We start from the raw sequence: 13824 nt of genomic DNA on the forward strand, positions 1-13824 counted from the left end.
ACAGAGTTAACGTTTCAGGTCGATGACCTTTCGTCAGAGCTGGAAAAAAGCAGGAAATGGAACAGATTTTTAAGCAAGTGTAGGGGCTGGGAAAGGGGGGAGGGGGTGAAAGAACACAAGGGAAGGTCTGTGATAGGAAGGAAGGCGGAAGCGGGGAGTCCAGAACCAGGGGTCACAGTCTAAGGATAAGGGGTAAGCCATTTAGAACTGAGATGAGGAGGAATTTCTTCACCCAGAGAGTGGTGAACCTGTGGAATTCTCTACCACAGAAGGCAGTAGAGGCCAATTCATTAAATATATTCAAGAAGGAGTTGGATATATTTCTTAAGGCTAAAGGGATCAAGGGGTATGGGGAGAAAGCAGGGACTGGGTACTGAATTTGGAGAATCAGCCATGATCTCATTAAATGGCGGAGCAGACTCGAGGGGCCGAATGGCCTACTCCTGCTCCTATCTTCTATGTAAGAGACATTAAGAGATATTCAAGGCAAAAGGAGATGGTAATGAGACAGGTTAAGAAACAAAGGATGGCTTTAGATCCTGTCTCGCACGTTGGCCACCCACGCACAGGTTCACTGGATAGCAGGAACCCTGACTCCCCGCCCCCTATAGTAACAACTATTTGCATTTATACAGCGCCTTTCCAACATAGTAAAACATCCTCAGGTGCTTCATGGGAGCGATTATCAAACAAAATTTGACACCGAGCCGCATAAGATATTAGGACAGGCGACCAAAAGCTTGGTCATATAGGTAGGTTTTAAGGAACGTCTTAAAAGAGGAAAGATGGAGAGGTTTAGGGAGGGAATTCCAGAGCTTAGGGTCCAGCCAGCTGAAGGCACGGCTGCCAATGGTGGAGCGATTATAATCGGGGATACGCAAGAGGCCAGAATTGGAGGAGCGCAGAGATCTCGGTTGGGGCGGGGCGGGGGGGGGGGGGGGTTGGCAGTTGTAGGGCTGGAGGAGGTTACAGAGATAGGAAGGGGTGAGGCCGTGGAGGGATTTGAAAACAAGGATGGGAATTTTAACATGACTCCGTGGCACTGAGGCCTATTGTACCCAGGCTGCTTCAGTTGAGGACGAAGATCAGCCATGATCTTATTGAATGGTGGCGGGGCTGTGTGGCCTACTCCTAATTCTTATGTTCTTATATAACTTTGCTCAGGCGAGGACTGATCCTGGGATCTGCTCGGTGATACACCAGCCAGTTTGTCATTGAGCCTTCAGGGGGGTCACTAACAGTTCGAAAGCTACAGGACCCCCGAACCAGGCTCTGCGGCAGCCGCTAATCGCCTCTTCCGAGACCTCTGCGCTCCTCTAATTCTGCCCTCTTGAGGATCCCTGATTATAATCGCTTAACCTTTGGCGGCCATGCCTTCTGTTGCCTCGGCCCTAAGCTCTGGAATTCCCTCCCTAAACCTCTCCGCCACTTTCCTCCTTTAAGAAGGTCCTTAAAACCGACCTCTTTGACCAAGCTTTTGGTCACCTGCCCTAATGTATCCTTGTGTGGATGGGTGTCAAATGTTTTGTCTTAAAATACTCCTGTGCAGCGCCTTGGGACGTTTCACTAAAGTAGCTATATAAATACAAGTAGTTGTTGTTGTTTCCATGAAGATGCCGCTCCCTCACTAACTCCCCTTTACTGAGGTCCAGCCCAGTCCAGCACTCCCACTGTCGCTGGATTTTGTCCCGATGCCCCGGGGCTGGGTGTTCCCGGTCTCTCTCTCTGCTCAGTCTGAACCTTTGTCAAAGCGACAGCGACCCGAGCCCGGAAGCCGCCGCCGTGTCTCCGGGAAGCAGCGAGGATGCGGTTCGCCGCCGCAGCGGTGGGACTGCTGGTGTCTCTGACCGCGATCCCCATCTCACTGCTGCTCAACAGGCTGTCGGCCATGGACAGGTGAGAGTCTGAGTGTGCAAAGGTCTGAGTGTGCAAGGGCCTGTGAACCCACATGTGCAAGGGTCTCTGAGTCTGAGAGTGCAAGGGCCTGTGAACCCATGTGTGCCAGGGTCTCTAAGTCTGAGAGTGCAAGGGCCTGTGAACCCATGTGTGCCAGGGTCTCTAAGTCTGAGAGTGCACGGGCCTGTGAGCCCGAGTGTGCAAGGGCCTGTGAACTCACGTGTGCAAGGGTCTCTGAGTCTGAGAGTGCACGGGCCTGTGAACTCATTCTGAAGGGGGAGGGTGAACAGGCAGAGGTCGTGGTTCACATTGGGACCAACAACATAGGTAGGAAGAGGGTTGAGGTCCTGCAACAAGAATTTAGGGAGCTAGGTAGCAGATTAAAGAGCAGGACCTCAAAGGTTGTAATCTCTGGATTACTCCCGGTGCCACGTGCTAGTGAGTACAGGTAGACTATCCTTTATCCGAAAACCTCGGGACCAGCCGTGTTTTGGTTTTAGGAAAATTTCGGATTTCGGAAGGTGCGCGAAAACACTTCGGTTTTCAGAGGTAATTCGGTTTTCGGGAGTGCGGATAAAGGATACACTATCCCTTATCCGAAAGGGTGGGATAAATAACGACTTTAAATACTGTTTTCAGAAGTCATGCTTTGCTCCACTTTCGGCTTTCAGAGGTTTTCTGGTTTCGGATGTGCGGATAAAGGCTGGTACACTTACGCTGAGCGATTTCGGTTTTCAGAAGTGCGGAAAAATGCTACACTATCCCTTATCCGGCTAGGCCTGTAAGTCGTGCGCCACTCTGGTCATGTCGTGCGCACGACTTACGCTGACCGAAAAAACCTTCGGTTTTTAGAGGGTTTCGGTTTTCGGAAGTCCGGATAAAGGGTAGTCTACCTGTATAGGAATAGGAGGATAGAGCAGATGAATGCGTGGCTAAAGAGTTGGTGCAGGAGGGAGGGCTTTAGTTTCCTGGATTACTGGGCCTGCTTCTGGGAAAGGTGGGACTTGTACAAGTCGGACGGGTTGCACCTGAACCAGAGCGGGACAAATATCCTTGCGGGGAGGTTTGCTAGCACTGTTCGGGGGGGTTTAAACTAAAATGGCAGGGGGTTGGGAACTTGAGCAGGGAGACAGAGGAAAGGAAAACAGGGATAAAAGCAAAAGATAGGAAGGAGAAAAACAAAAGTGGCAGTCAGAGAAATCAACGGTTTAAATCAAACGTGGCCACAGTAAATAATAATTCTAATAGGTCTAAGAGCGTTAAAAAAACAAGCCTGAAGGCTTTGTGTCTTAATGCGAGGAGCATTTGTAATAAGGTGGATGAATTGGCTGCGCAAATAGAGGTAAACGAATACGATTTGGTTGGGATTACAGAAACGTGGCTCAAGGATGGCCAAGACTGGGAACTCAACATCCAGGAGTATTCGATATTCAGGAAAGATAGGCAAAAAGGAAAGGGAGGTGGGGTAGCATTACTGGTTAAAGAAGGGATTAATACAATTGTAATGAAGGATATTAGCTCTGATGATGTGGAATCTGTATGGGTAGAATTGAGAAATACTAAGGGGAAAAAAACATTAGTGGGAGTGGTATATAGACCTCCAAACAGTAAGGTGGAGGTTGGGGATGGCATTAAAAGGGAAATTAAAGAAGCGTGCAATAAGGGCACAGCAGTCATCATGGGTCCAAAGATGTGCAGGTTAGGTTGATTTGGCTATGATAAATTGACCCTTAGTGTTAGGGGATTAAATACGTGGGGTTACAGGGATAGGGTGGGATATGTGTCGGTGCAGGCTCGATGGGCCGAAATGGCCTCTATCTGCACTGTAGATTCTGTGATTCTGTGAATTCAGACGAGCAGATTACACAGAGCAGGTGGTGAGGGAAAGGGGAAAGATTCATATTGTGTGGACAGTCAGAGTTCCAGAGCGCTCCCACGTGGCCAGATCCATTTATCAGCAGGTGTCACACTCGACCTTTGCACTCTGGTGTCAGTCTTGACTTTAAACCTTTAGCTCGGAGCTGTAGTTTTCTCTTTGTTGAGCACAGTCAGAGGCCAATGTAGTGAGGGGCTGTAGTGAGACTGGGCTCGGGGGGAATTATTTCAGTCTGGGTATATCCCTGTGATTTGTATATTTGTCAGTATTCTGAAGCCGTGACTATTAATGTGTCCACAAACCTGTGAAAGGTGTAAAAGTGAATGTAAACTGATGATTCCGAGCTCTCTGCGTTTTGGCTTTTTGCTGATCACTGCAGCCATTTCAACTCCTGAAGTTACCATAGAATTCAATTTTAACTTGCAGCACAGAAACAGGCCATTCGGCCTGACTGCTCCGTGCCGGTGTTTTTGCTCCACACGAGCCTCCTCCCACCCCTCTTCATCTCACCCTATCACCATATCCTTCTATTCCTTTCTCCCTCATGTGTTTATCCAGCTTCCCCTTAAATGCATCGACGCTATTTGCCTCGACCACTCCCTGTGGGAGCGAGTTCCACATTCTCACCACTCTCTGGGTAAAGAATTTCTCCTGAATTCCCCATTGGATTTATTAGTGACTACAGGAAACTCTTTATTATCCAGCACCGACGGGACCGGCGTGGTGCCGGTTTATCAAAAAGTCCGGATTACAGAGAGGTATAGTTAAAAGGTACGAGAGTGCCGTACACAGCAACAAATCCAGGCTTCCCTGTTGCTTAGCAACAGGTGCAGGAACTCCGGCCACAGACCAAGCGTCCCTGTTGCTTAGCAACAAGTGCAGGAACCCCGGTTACACAACCACAGATCCAGGAACTGCCACTAATATGAAGTAAAACTTACCTGAACCTACTCCTGAATTTTGCTGGTTAACAGAGATTTCCGGTTATTTAGGTGCCGGTAAATCGAGAGTTTCCTGTATCTTATATTTATGGCCCCTAGTTCTGGTCTTTCTCATAAGTGGAAACATCTTCTCTACGTCTACCCTATCGAAACCTTTCGTAATCTTAAAGACCTCTATCAGGTCACCCCTCAGCCTTCTCCATTCCAGAGAACAGAGCCCCCGCCCGTTCCGCCTTTCCCGACAGTTGCTGTCTCCTCCACAGGACCTCCAGTGACTGGTTCTTTTCTCCCTTTCCCTTTCGAAGTCCTGTGATGGTGTTTGCCGCCGGTGCTGGCGTTCTCCTCGGCCTGTTGCTGGCGATGTACCTGCTCGTCGGAGGAAGCCCCCCCAAGGACCCCCTGTTTTACGGTAAGCGATTGGGACGGTCAGCTCGATCGCCGCGGAGAGGGCTGAGGTCCATCGGGGTTTAGAATCCGTCTGACCACAGGGGGGTGCTCTTAGTTGCGCTGGTATCTGAAGGAGGATCAGTCGCTGCACGTGTGTTCACACTGGTGTCGAACTGAATCTGGGTCAACTGCTAAACAATAACAACAACTTGTATTTATATAGCTCCTTTAACGTCGTAAAACGTCCCAAGGTGCTTCACAGTTGTATTATAAGACAAAAAAATTGACACTGAGCCACATAAGGAGAAATTAGGGCAGGTGACCAAAAGCTGGGTCAAAGAGGTCGGTTTTAAAGAGCGTCTTAAAGGAGGAGAGAGAGGCGGAGAGGTTTAGGGAGGGAATTCCAGAGTTTAGGGCCCAGGCAGCTGAAGGCACGGCCGCCATTGGTGGAGCAATTAAAATCGGGGATGCTCAAGCGGGCAGAATTGGAGGAGCGCAGATATCGCAGAGGGTGGGGGAGGGGGGGAGCGGTTGTGAGGCTGGAGGAGATTACAGAGATAGGGAGGGGTGAGGCCATGGAGGGATTTGAAAACAGGGATGAGGATTTTGAAATCGAGGCGCTGCTTAACCAGGAACCAATGTAGGTCAGCGAGCACAGGGGTGATGGGCGAACGGGACTTGGTGTGAGTTAGGACACGGGCAGCCGAGTTTTGGATGACCTCAAGTTTACGTAGGGTGGAATGTGGGAGGCCAGCCAGGAGTGCGTTGGAATAGTCGAGTCTGGAGGTAACAGAGGCATGGATGAGGGTTTCAGCAGCGGATGAGCTGAGGCAGGGGTGGAGATGGGCGATGTTACGGAGGTGGAAATAGGCGGTCTTTGTTATGTTGTGGATATGTGGTCAGAAGCTCATTTCAGGGTCAAATATGACACCAAGGTTGCGAACAGTGTGGCTCAGCCTCAGACAGTTGTTAGTGGCTCGGGAACGGAGTTTGTGGCGGGGACTGAAAACAATGGCTTCGGTCTTCCCAATATTTAATTGGAGAAAATGTTTGTTCATCCAGAACTGGATGTCGGACAAGCAGTCTGACAATTTAGAGACCGTGGAGGGGTCGAGAGAAGAGGTGGTGAGGTAGAGCTGGGTGTCGTCAGCGTACATGTGGAAACTGACGCTGTGTTTTTGGATGATGTCGCCAAGGGGCAACATGTAAATGAGAAATAGGAGGGGCCAAGGATAGATCCTTGGGGGACACCAGAGGTAACGATGCGGGAGCGGGAAGAGAAGTCATTGCAGGAGATTCTCCGGTTACGATTAGAGAGATAAGAATGGAACCAGGCGAGTGCAGTCCCACCCAGCTGGACGATGGTGGAGAGGCGTTGGAGGAGGATGGAGTGGTCAACCGGGTCAAAGGCTGCAGACAAGTCGAGAAGGACGAGGAGGGATAGTTTACCTTTGTCACAGACACAAAGGATGTCATTTGTGACTTTGATGAGAGCCGTTTCAGTACAGTGGCAAGGGCGGAAACCTGATTGGAGGGATTCAAACATGGAGTTGCGGGAAAGATGGGCACGGATTTGGGAGGCGACAACACGTTTAAGGACTTTGGAGAGGAAAGGGAGGTTGGAGATGGGGCGGTAGTTTGCAAGGACGGAGGGATCAAGATTTGTTTTTTTGAGGAGAGGCGATGATGGCAGATTTGAGGGAGAGGGGGACAGTACCTGAGGAGAGAGAACCATTAACAATATCCGCTAACATGGGAGCCAGAAAAGGAAGTTGGGTGGTCAGCGGTTTGGTGGGAATAGGGTCGAGGGAGCTGGAAGTGGGTCTCATGGACAAGATGAGCGCGGAGAGGTCATGAGGGGAGGTCGGAGAGAAACTGGAGAAAGATGTGAGTTCAGGGCTAGGGCAGGGGGGAACCTTAGAGGAAGTTTGGCCCAGTGGGCTAGGGGAAGGAAGGGAAGTGGCAGAGGCAGCTGAACAGATGGCCTCAATCTTAGAGACAAAGAAATCCATGAGCTCCTCACACTTGTTATCAGAGGTGAGGGTGGAGGAGACAGGGGAGAGGGGTTTAAGAAGACGGTGAGCAGTGGAGAATAGGAGCCGGGGTTTATCTTTGCATTCACGGATGTTCCTGGAATAGTGAGCAGTTTTGGCAGACGAGAGCAGGGCCCGATAATGCTTTATGTGGTCCAGCCAGATCAGGCGGTGAATGGCTAAACCAGTTGTCCGCCAGTTCAAGTCTGCGTCCCTTGGACTTAAGGGAACGAAGATTTGGGCTGTACCAAAATTGGACCAGCAAGCCCTGGTGAGAGGCCATGGACAATGATTGGTGTTGATGCAAACTGTGAGCACTGAACTAGGGGGCATGGAAAAGAGGAGTAAATCCCCAGAAGAATTTTTTTCTTCCATCGACTGGCAGATCTACGGATCAGTCAGTGCTGTGCCCATCAACTTCATGTTGACTGGGGAGAGTGTGATGGAGAGAGTGTGATGGAGAGAGTGTGATGGAGAGAGTGTGATGGAGAGAGTGTGACGGGGAGAGCGTGACGGAGAGAGCGTGACGGAGAGAGTGTGACAGTGAGCGTGACGGAGAGAGTGTGACAGTGAGTGTGACGGGGAGAGTGTGACAGTGAGTGTGACAGTGTGACGGGGAGAGCGTGACGGAGAGAGTGTGACAGTGAGTGTGATGGGGAGAGTGTGACTGAGTGTGACAGTGAGTGTGATGGGGAGAGTGTGACGGAGAGTGTGACAGTGATTGTGACGGGGAGAGTGTGACGGGGAGAGTGTGACGGGGAGAGTGTGACGGGGAGAGTGTGACAGTGAGTGTGATAGGGAGAGTGTGACGGGGAGAGTGTGACAGTGAGTGTGACGGGGAGAGTGTGACGGGGAGAGTGTGACGGGGAGAGTGTGAAGGGGAGAGTGTGACAGTGAGTGTGACGGGGTGAGTGTGACGGGGTGAGTGTGACGGGGTGAGTGTGACGGGGTGAGTGTGACGGGGTGAGTGTGACGGGGTGAGTGTGACGGGGAGAGTGTGACGGGGAGAGTGTGACGGGGAGAGTGTGACGGGGTGAGTGTGACGGGGTGAGTGTGACGGGGTGAGTGTGACGGGGAGAGTGTGACGGGGAGAGTGTGACGGGGAGAGTGTGACGGGGAGAGTGTGACGGGGAGAGTGTGACGGGGAGAGTGTGACAGTGAGTGTGACGGGGGATTATTGAGTAACTTCTTACCTTTTGTTGCAGCCTTCGCTGTGTTCTCCTTCACAAGTGTCGTAGATTTAATTATCTCCCTGGAACAGGACGGCTACATCAAAGGATTCATGGGATTTTACTTGAAGGAGGTTGGTTCGAAACGTTCAGTTACAGACGCTGGGGAGAATTCCCGTCACGTTCTCTCGATCTCCCGCCGGCATTCAGTCCATTTCTCTGGCGGTCCTGCCAATCTCCCATTGGAGAACCTCGTGGATATTTCAGGCCCTTCCCTCTACTCCAGAGACTTGAGCACAAACATCTAGGCTGACACTCCCAGTGCAGTGCTGAGGGAGTGCTGCACTGTCGGAGGTGCCGTCTTTCAGATGAGACGTTAAACCGAGGCCCCGTCTGCTCTCACAGGTGGATGTAAAAGATCCCACGGCCACTATTTCAAGGAAGAGCAGGGGGGAGTTCTCCCCGGTGTCCTGGGCCAATATTTATCCCTCAACCAACATCACTAAAACTTTATCTAGTCATTTCTGTTTATGAGATCTTGCTGTGCACAGATTAGCTGCCATGTTTCCTATATTACAACAGAGACTACACCTCAAAAAGTACTTTATTGGTTGTGAAGCGCTTTGGGACGTCCTGAGGTGATGAAAGGCTACATGGCCACGGAGATCCCGGTCCTGTCTGCATGGGTATGAGGTCACTCACTAGCGACGGGGAGCGTGAACCCCAGCTGACCTCCCCCTCCCAAGTCCAGAAATGTTGAGGCCCCTTGCTGTCTATCAGCAAACCCAGTGTGGACCGGCGGTCGGGGGGAGGTTGCAGGGGAGTCCGATACCCTGGTGCTCAGTTCCAAGACAAGCGGTGAATTGGCGGAGTGGTCCACCAGGCCCCCCCCGCCCTCCCCCCATGCTGAGTAAATGATCTCCTCCGCCTCTGGCTGATTATTCCAGTTTGACAGATTGGGGAGGACCAGGGACACGAGTCCAAACTGTGCAAGAGTTGGAATCAATTGGACGTTGGGTGGTTCTTCTCTGGGATGTGTTGCGGGCTGGTGCGGTGGGTGCTGACTCTCTGCCTTCGAGAGGGAGCTGGACCGGTTCCTGACTGGGGCCGCGATCGCATCATAGAGAAGGTCAGTGTCCTTATCGACAACACTGGGTCCGTGCGATCGCCTGGCTGGTTTCCATCACCCGAGGGGGACAGAGAGGAATTTCCCAGAGTATTTTTTCCCCTTATTGGCCCTGGGTGTGTGAGCTTTCTTCTGCTTTTTGGCCTCTGAGGAGATTACGTGACTGCGGTGGGGGAGGAGGCGAGGAGAGGGAGTGCTCAAACCGTCACCGTGTGCGGGCAGCCATGATGGACCAGCTGGTCTTCTCCTGCCCGACAATTTTGTATGTTCACAAGCTGGCAGTACAGCTGGTGTTCAGGGTGGGGACGGGCAGAGGGTGGGTTTGGCGGAGGGTGGGTTTGGCGGAGGGTGGGTTTGGCGGAGGGTGGGTTTGGCGGAGGGTGTGTTTGGCGGAGGGTGGTGACGGGCGGAGAGTGGTGACGGGCGGAGGGTGGGTTCGGGCGGAGAGTGGTGACGGGCGGAGGGTGGGGTCGGGCGGAGGGTGGGTTTGGCGGCGGGTGGGGACGGGCGGAGGGTGGGCTTGGCGGAGAGGGGACGGGCAGAGGGTGGGTTTGGCGGAGAGTGGGGATGAGCGGAGGGTGGGTTTGGGCGGAGGGTGGGTTTGGGCGGAGGGTGGGTTTGGCGGAGGGTGGGTTCGGGCGGAGAGTGGGGATGGGCAGAGGGTGTTCAGGGTGGGGATGGATGGCTGGTACTGAAGCTTTGCTCCTTTGACAGGGGGAGCCGTATCTCGGCAGTGCCTACGGAATACTGATCTGCTACTGGGACGGAACAGTCCATTACGCACTCTACCTGACCATGATGGCTGCCATAACACTGAGGTAAGGCGCCAAATAGCAGCGCACACTGACAGATCGCTCCGGAGCAGTACAATCAGTTCTGGGCCCCGCCCCTCGGGAAGGATATATTGGCCTTGGAGGGGGTGTCGGGCAGATTCACCAGAATGATACCGGGGCTAAAAGGGTTGGATGAACTTGGCTTGGATTGGAACTGAAACGTGTGCAGTAGTGAGGACGGATGTCATGTGTGATCAGTGAACCCTGTGCTTTCCCCACAGTTGGAGTTACCGGACTGTTGGCCTCTACTGGTTGGGCTCGGTGGTGATGAGTCTCATCACACTCTTACTTGGAACCGTTGTAGGTGAGTGACAATTGTCGGTCGAGGTTATTCCCTGATTCGCAGCAAACCATTACACTGAACCGGGAGAAAGAGAATACAGACACAGGATAATAATGGGAATAAATCACATGGGCAGAGTCTTCAGTCCGGGACGTGTTGGACATCTTGGGGAGTTAAGGGTTAACAGTCAAACTCCTTTGTGTCTTAATGCAACAGGTGTTCCTGGCTTTCCAAAATATAAACAGGATGACATTGAAGTGTGGCGAGGAGAAGGCAGTGCGTGTTTTCTGAAATGTAAAGTGCTTGTGTAAGGGAACGAGGGTTAGTGATGACGTCACCCGTGAATGGTTAGTGTTTAGTTTTAGGGTAATAAACATGGGAAGCAGATATCCATTAGACACAGATAGCAACGGTCCAAGCTGCTAGAAAATGTTACGTCAGGAAGTCTCATGTTGGGGAAATGGCTCTGAGGTAAACAATTCCAAAATGTTTTCATCGATAATCTGTTTCCATGGAATTTGGGAAATAGATACCCTGTACGTCATTTTGACATTTTCCTTTGTTGTAGTCAAAATATATGATGTATAAAGGAGCATGGATTTCAACAGTTTGTCAGAGTGTGCTCGAAAGATACAGAAACCGAATATCCACTCTCTGTATACAGTTAAAGACTGATCACCTTTACTGTGTATCAATAATGACTGTTCCATATACTCCACTACGAAATCTTGTGCTTACTCGAAACGTGTTGTTGTGAACAAGAATACAAAAGAAGGTTGCTTAACAGGAAGGTATGTCATGACCTTCTAGTGATCACTGGGACAGTGTAGAGGGAGCTTTACTCTGTATCTAACCCGTGCTGTACCTGCCCTGGGAGTGTTTGATGGGACAGTGTAGAGGGAGCTTTACTCTGTATCTAACCTGTGCTGTACCTGCCCTGGGAGTGTTTGATGGGACAGTGTAGAGGGAGCTTTACTCTGTATCTAACCCGTGCTGTACCTGCCCTGGGAGTGTTTGATGGGACAGTGTAGAGGGAGCTTTACTCTGTATCTAACCTGTGCTGTACCTGCCCTGGGAGTGTTTGATGGGACAGTGTAGAGGGAGCTTTACTCTGTATCTAACCCGTGCTGTACCTGCCCTGGGAGTGTTTGATGGGACAGTGTAGAGGGAGCTTTACTCTGTATCTAACCCGTGCTGTACCTGCCCTGGGAGTGTTTGAGGGGACAGTGTAGAGGGAGCTTTACTCTGTATCTACCCCGTGCTGTACCTGCCCTGGGAGTGTTTGATGGGACAGTGTAGAGGGAGCTTTACTCTGTATCTAACCCGTGCTGTACCTGCCCTGGTGTGTTTGATGGGACAATGTAGAGGGAGCTTTACTCTGTATCTAACCCGTGCTGTACCTGTCCTGGGAGTGTTTGTTTCAGAAAGTGGATGTAAGTACTGGGAATTTCTCCTAACCTCTTGCTTAACATAACATACCATCAATAAAACAAGGAGCAAAGATTTGCAAAATGATTGGAGCTTTTCCTGAAACTCGGCCTATAATTTTTTTCTCCAATCCTGAAGGTAAATTTGGAACTGAAATCCGTCCTGCCTTCCTGTTGAATATTCCGTACGTGTTGATCCCGATTTGGGCTGGAAAGAAAATCTATGGGATGCCCAGAGCGTTGCCAGAGGCAACGGCGGATCAGGTGAGGAGTGACATGCATCAGGAAGGACCCGAAGAAAACGCAGCACTAGTTTATCCAACAGCGGGAGGAGATCTGTCAGGACCCGAGTTCAGGGACTGTGTAGAGGGAGCTTTACTCTGTATCTAACCCGTGCTGTACCTGCCCTGGGAGTGTTTGATGGGACAGTGTAGAGGGAGCTTTACTCTGTATCTAACCCGTGCTGTACCTGCCCTGGGAGTGTTTGATGGGACAGTGTAGAGGGAGCTTTACTCTGTATCTAACCCGTGCTGTACCTGCCCTGGGAGTGTTTGATGGGGCAGTGTAGAGGGAGCTTTACTCTGTATCTAACCCGTGCTGTACCTGCCCTGGGAGTGTTTGATGGGACAGTGTAGAGGGAGCTTTACTCTGTATCTAACCCGTGCTGTACCTGCCCTGGGAGTGTTTGATGGGACAGTGTAGAGGCAGCTTTACTCTGTATCTAACCCGTGCTGTACCTGCCCTGGGAGTGTTTGATGGGGACAGTGTAGAGGGAGCTTTACTCTGTATCTAACCCGTGCTGTACCTGCCCTGGGAGTGTTTGATGGGACAGTGTAGAGGGAGCTTTACTCTGTATCTAACCCATGCTGTACCTGCCCTGAGAGTGTTTGATGGGACAGTGTAGAGGGAGCTTTACTCTGTATCTAACCCGTGCTGTACCTGCCCTGGGAGTGTTTGATGGGGCAGTGTAGAGGGAGCTTTACTCTGTATCTAACCCCGTGCTGTACCTGCCCTGGGAGTGTTTGATGGGGCAGTGTAGAGGGAGCTTTACTCTGTATCTAACCCGTGCTGTACCTGCCCTGGGAGTGTTTGATGGGACAGTGTAGAGGGAGCTTTACTCTGTATCTAACCCGTGCTGATTCTGCCCTGGGAGTGTTTGATGGGACAGTGTAGAGGGAGCTTTACTCTGTATCTAACCTGTGCTGATTCTGCCCTGGGAGTGTTTGATGGGACAGTGTAGAGGGAGCTTTACTCTGTATCTAACCCGAGCTGTACCTGCCCTGGGAGTGTTTGATGGGACAGTGTAGAGGGAGCTTTACTCTGTATCTAACCCATGCTGTACCTGCCCTGAGAGTGTTTGATGGGACAGTGTAGAGGGAGCTTTACTCTGTATCTAACCCGTGCTGTACCTGCCCTGGGAGTGTTTGATGGGGCAGTGTAGAGGGAGCTTTACTCTGTATCTAACCCCGTGCTGTACCTGCCCTGGGAGTGTTTGATGGGGCAGTGTAGAGGGAGCTTTACTCTGTATCTAACCCGTGCTGTATCCTGCCCTGGGAGTGTTTGATGGGACAGTGTAGAGGGAGCTTTACTCTGTATCTAACCCGTGCTGATTCTGCCCTGGGAGTGTTTGATGGGACAGTGTTGAGGGAGCTTTACTCTGTATCTAACCTGTGCTGATTCTGCCCTGGGAGTGTTTGATGGGACAGTGTAGAGGGAGCTTTACTCTGTATCTAACCCGTGCTGTACCTGCCCTGGGAGTGTTTGATGGGACTTTATATGTTATGTTCATTAATAACTAGTCGTTTTTATTAAGAACAGTTAGCTTTTGCTAGACACTTTATTGAGCACATGTG

General features: G+C 51.2%; 1 protein-coding gene across 1 annotated transcript in view; it reads left to right on the forward strand.

The window, feature by feature from the left end:
- Positions 1–1619: 1619 nt before the first annotated feature.
- The window catches only part of tm6sf2b (transmembrane 6 superfamily member 2b), a 37247-nt gene continuing 25042 nt past the window's right edge, over positions 1620–13824 (forward strand). The window contains exons 1-6 of the mRNA XM_086004361.1: positions 1620–1896; positions 5019–5122; positions 8339–8436; positions 10143–10246; positions 10483–10565; positions 12111–12235. Of these exons, the coding sequence (XP_085860487.1) occupies positions 1805–1896; positions 5019–5122; positions 8339–8436; positions 10143–10246; positions 10483–10565; positions 12111–12235 (606 nt within the window). The 5' untranslated portion in view covers positions 1620–1804. The remainder of the gene's footprint in view (positions 1897–5018; positions 5123–8338; positions 8437–10142; positions 10247–10482; positions 10566–12110; positions 12236–13824) is intronic.

The sequence above is a fragment of the Somniosus microcephalus genome, chromosome 13, assembly GCF_052327205.1.
Source record: "Somniosus microcephalus isolate GS21.2 chromosome 13, FLI_Smic_1.0, whole genome shotgun sequence".
Classification (NCBI taxonomy): domain Eukaryota; kingdom Metazoa; phylum Chordata; class Chondrichthyes; order Squaliformes; family Somniosidae; genus Somniosus; species Somniosus microcephalus.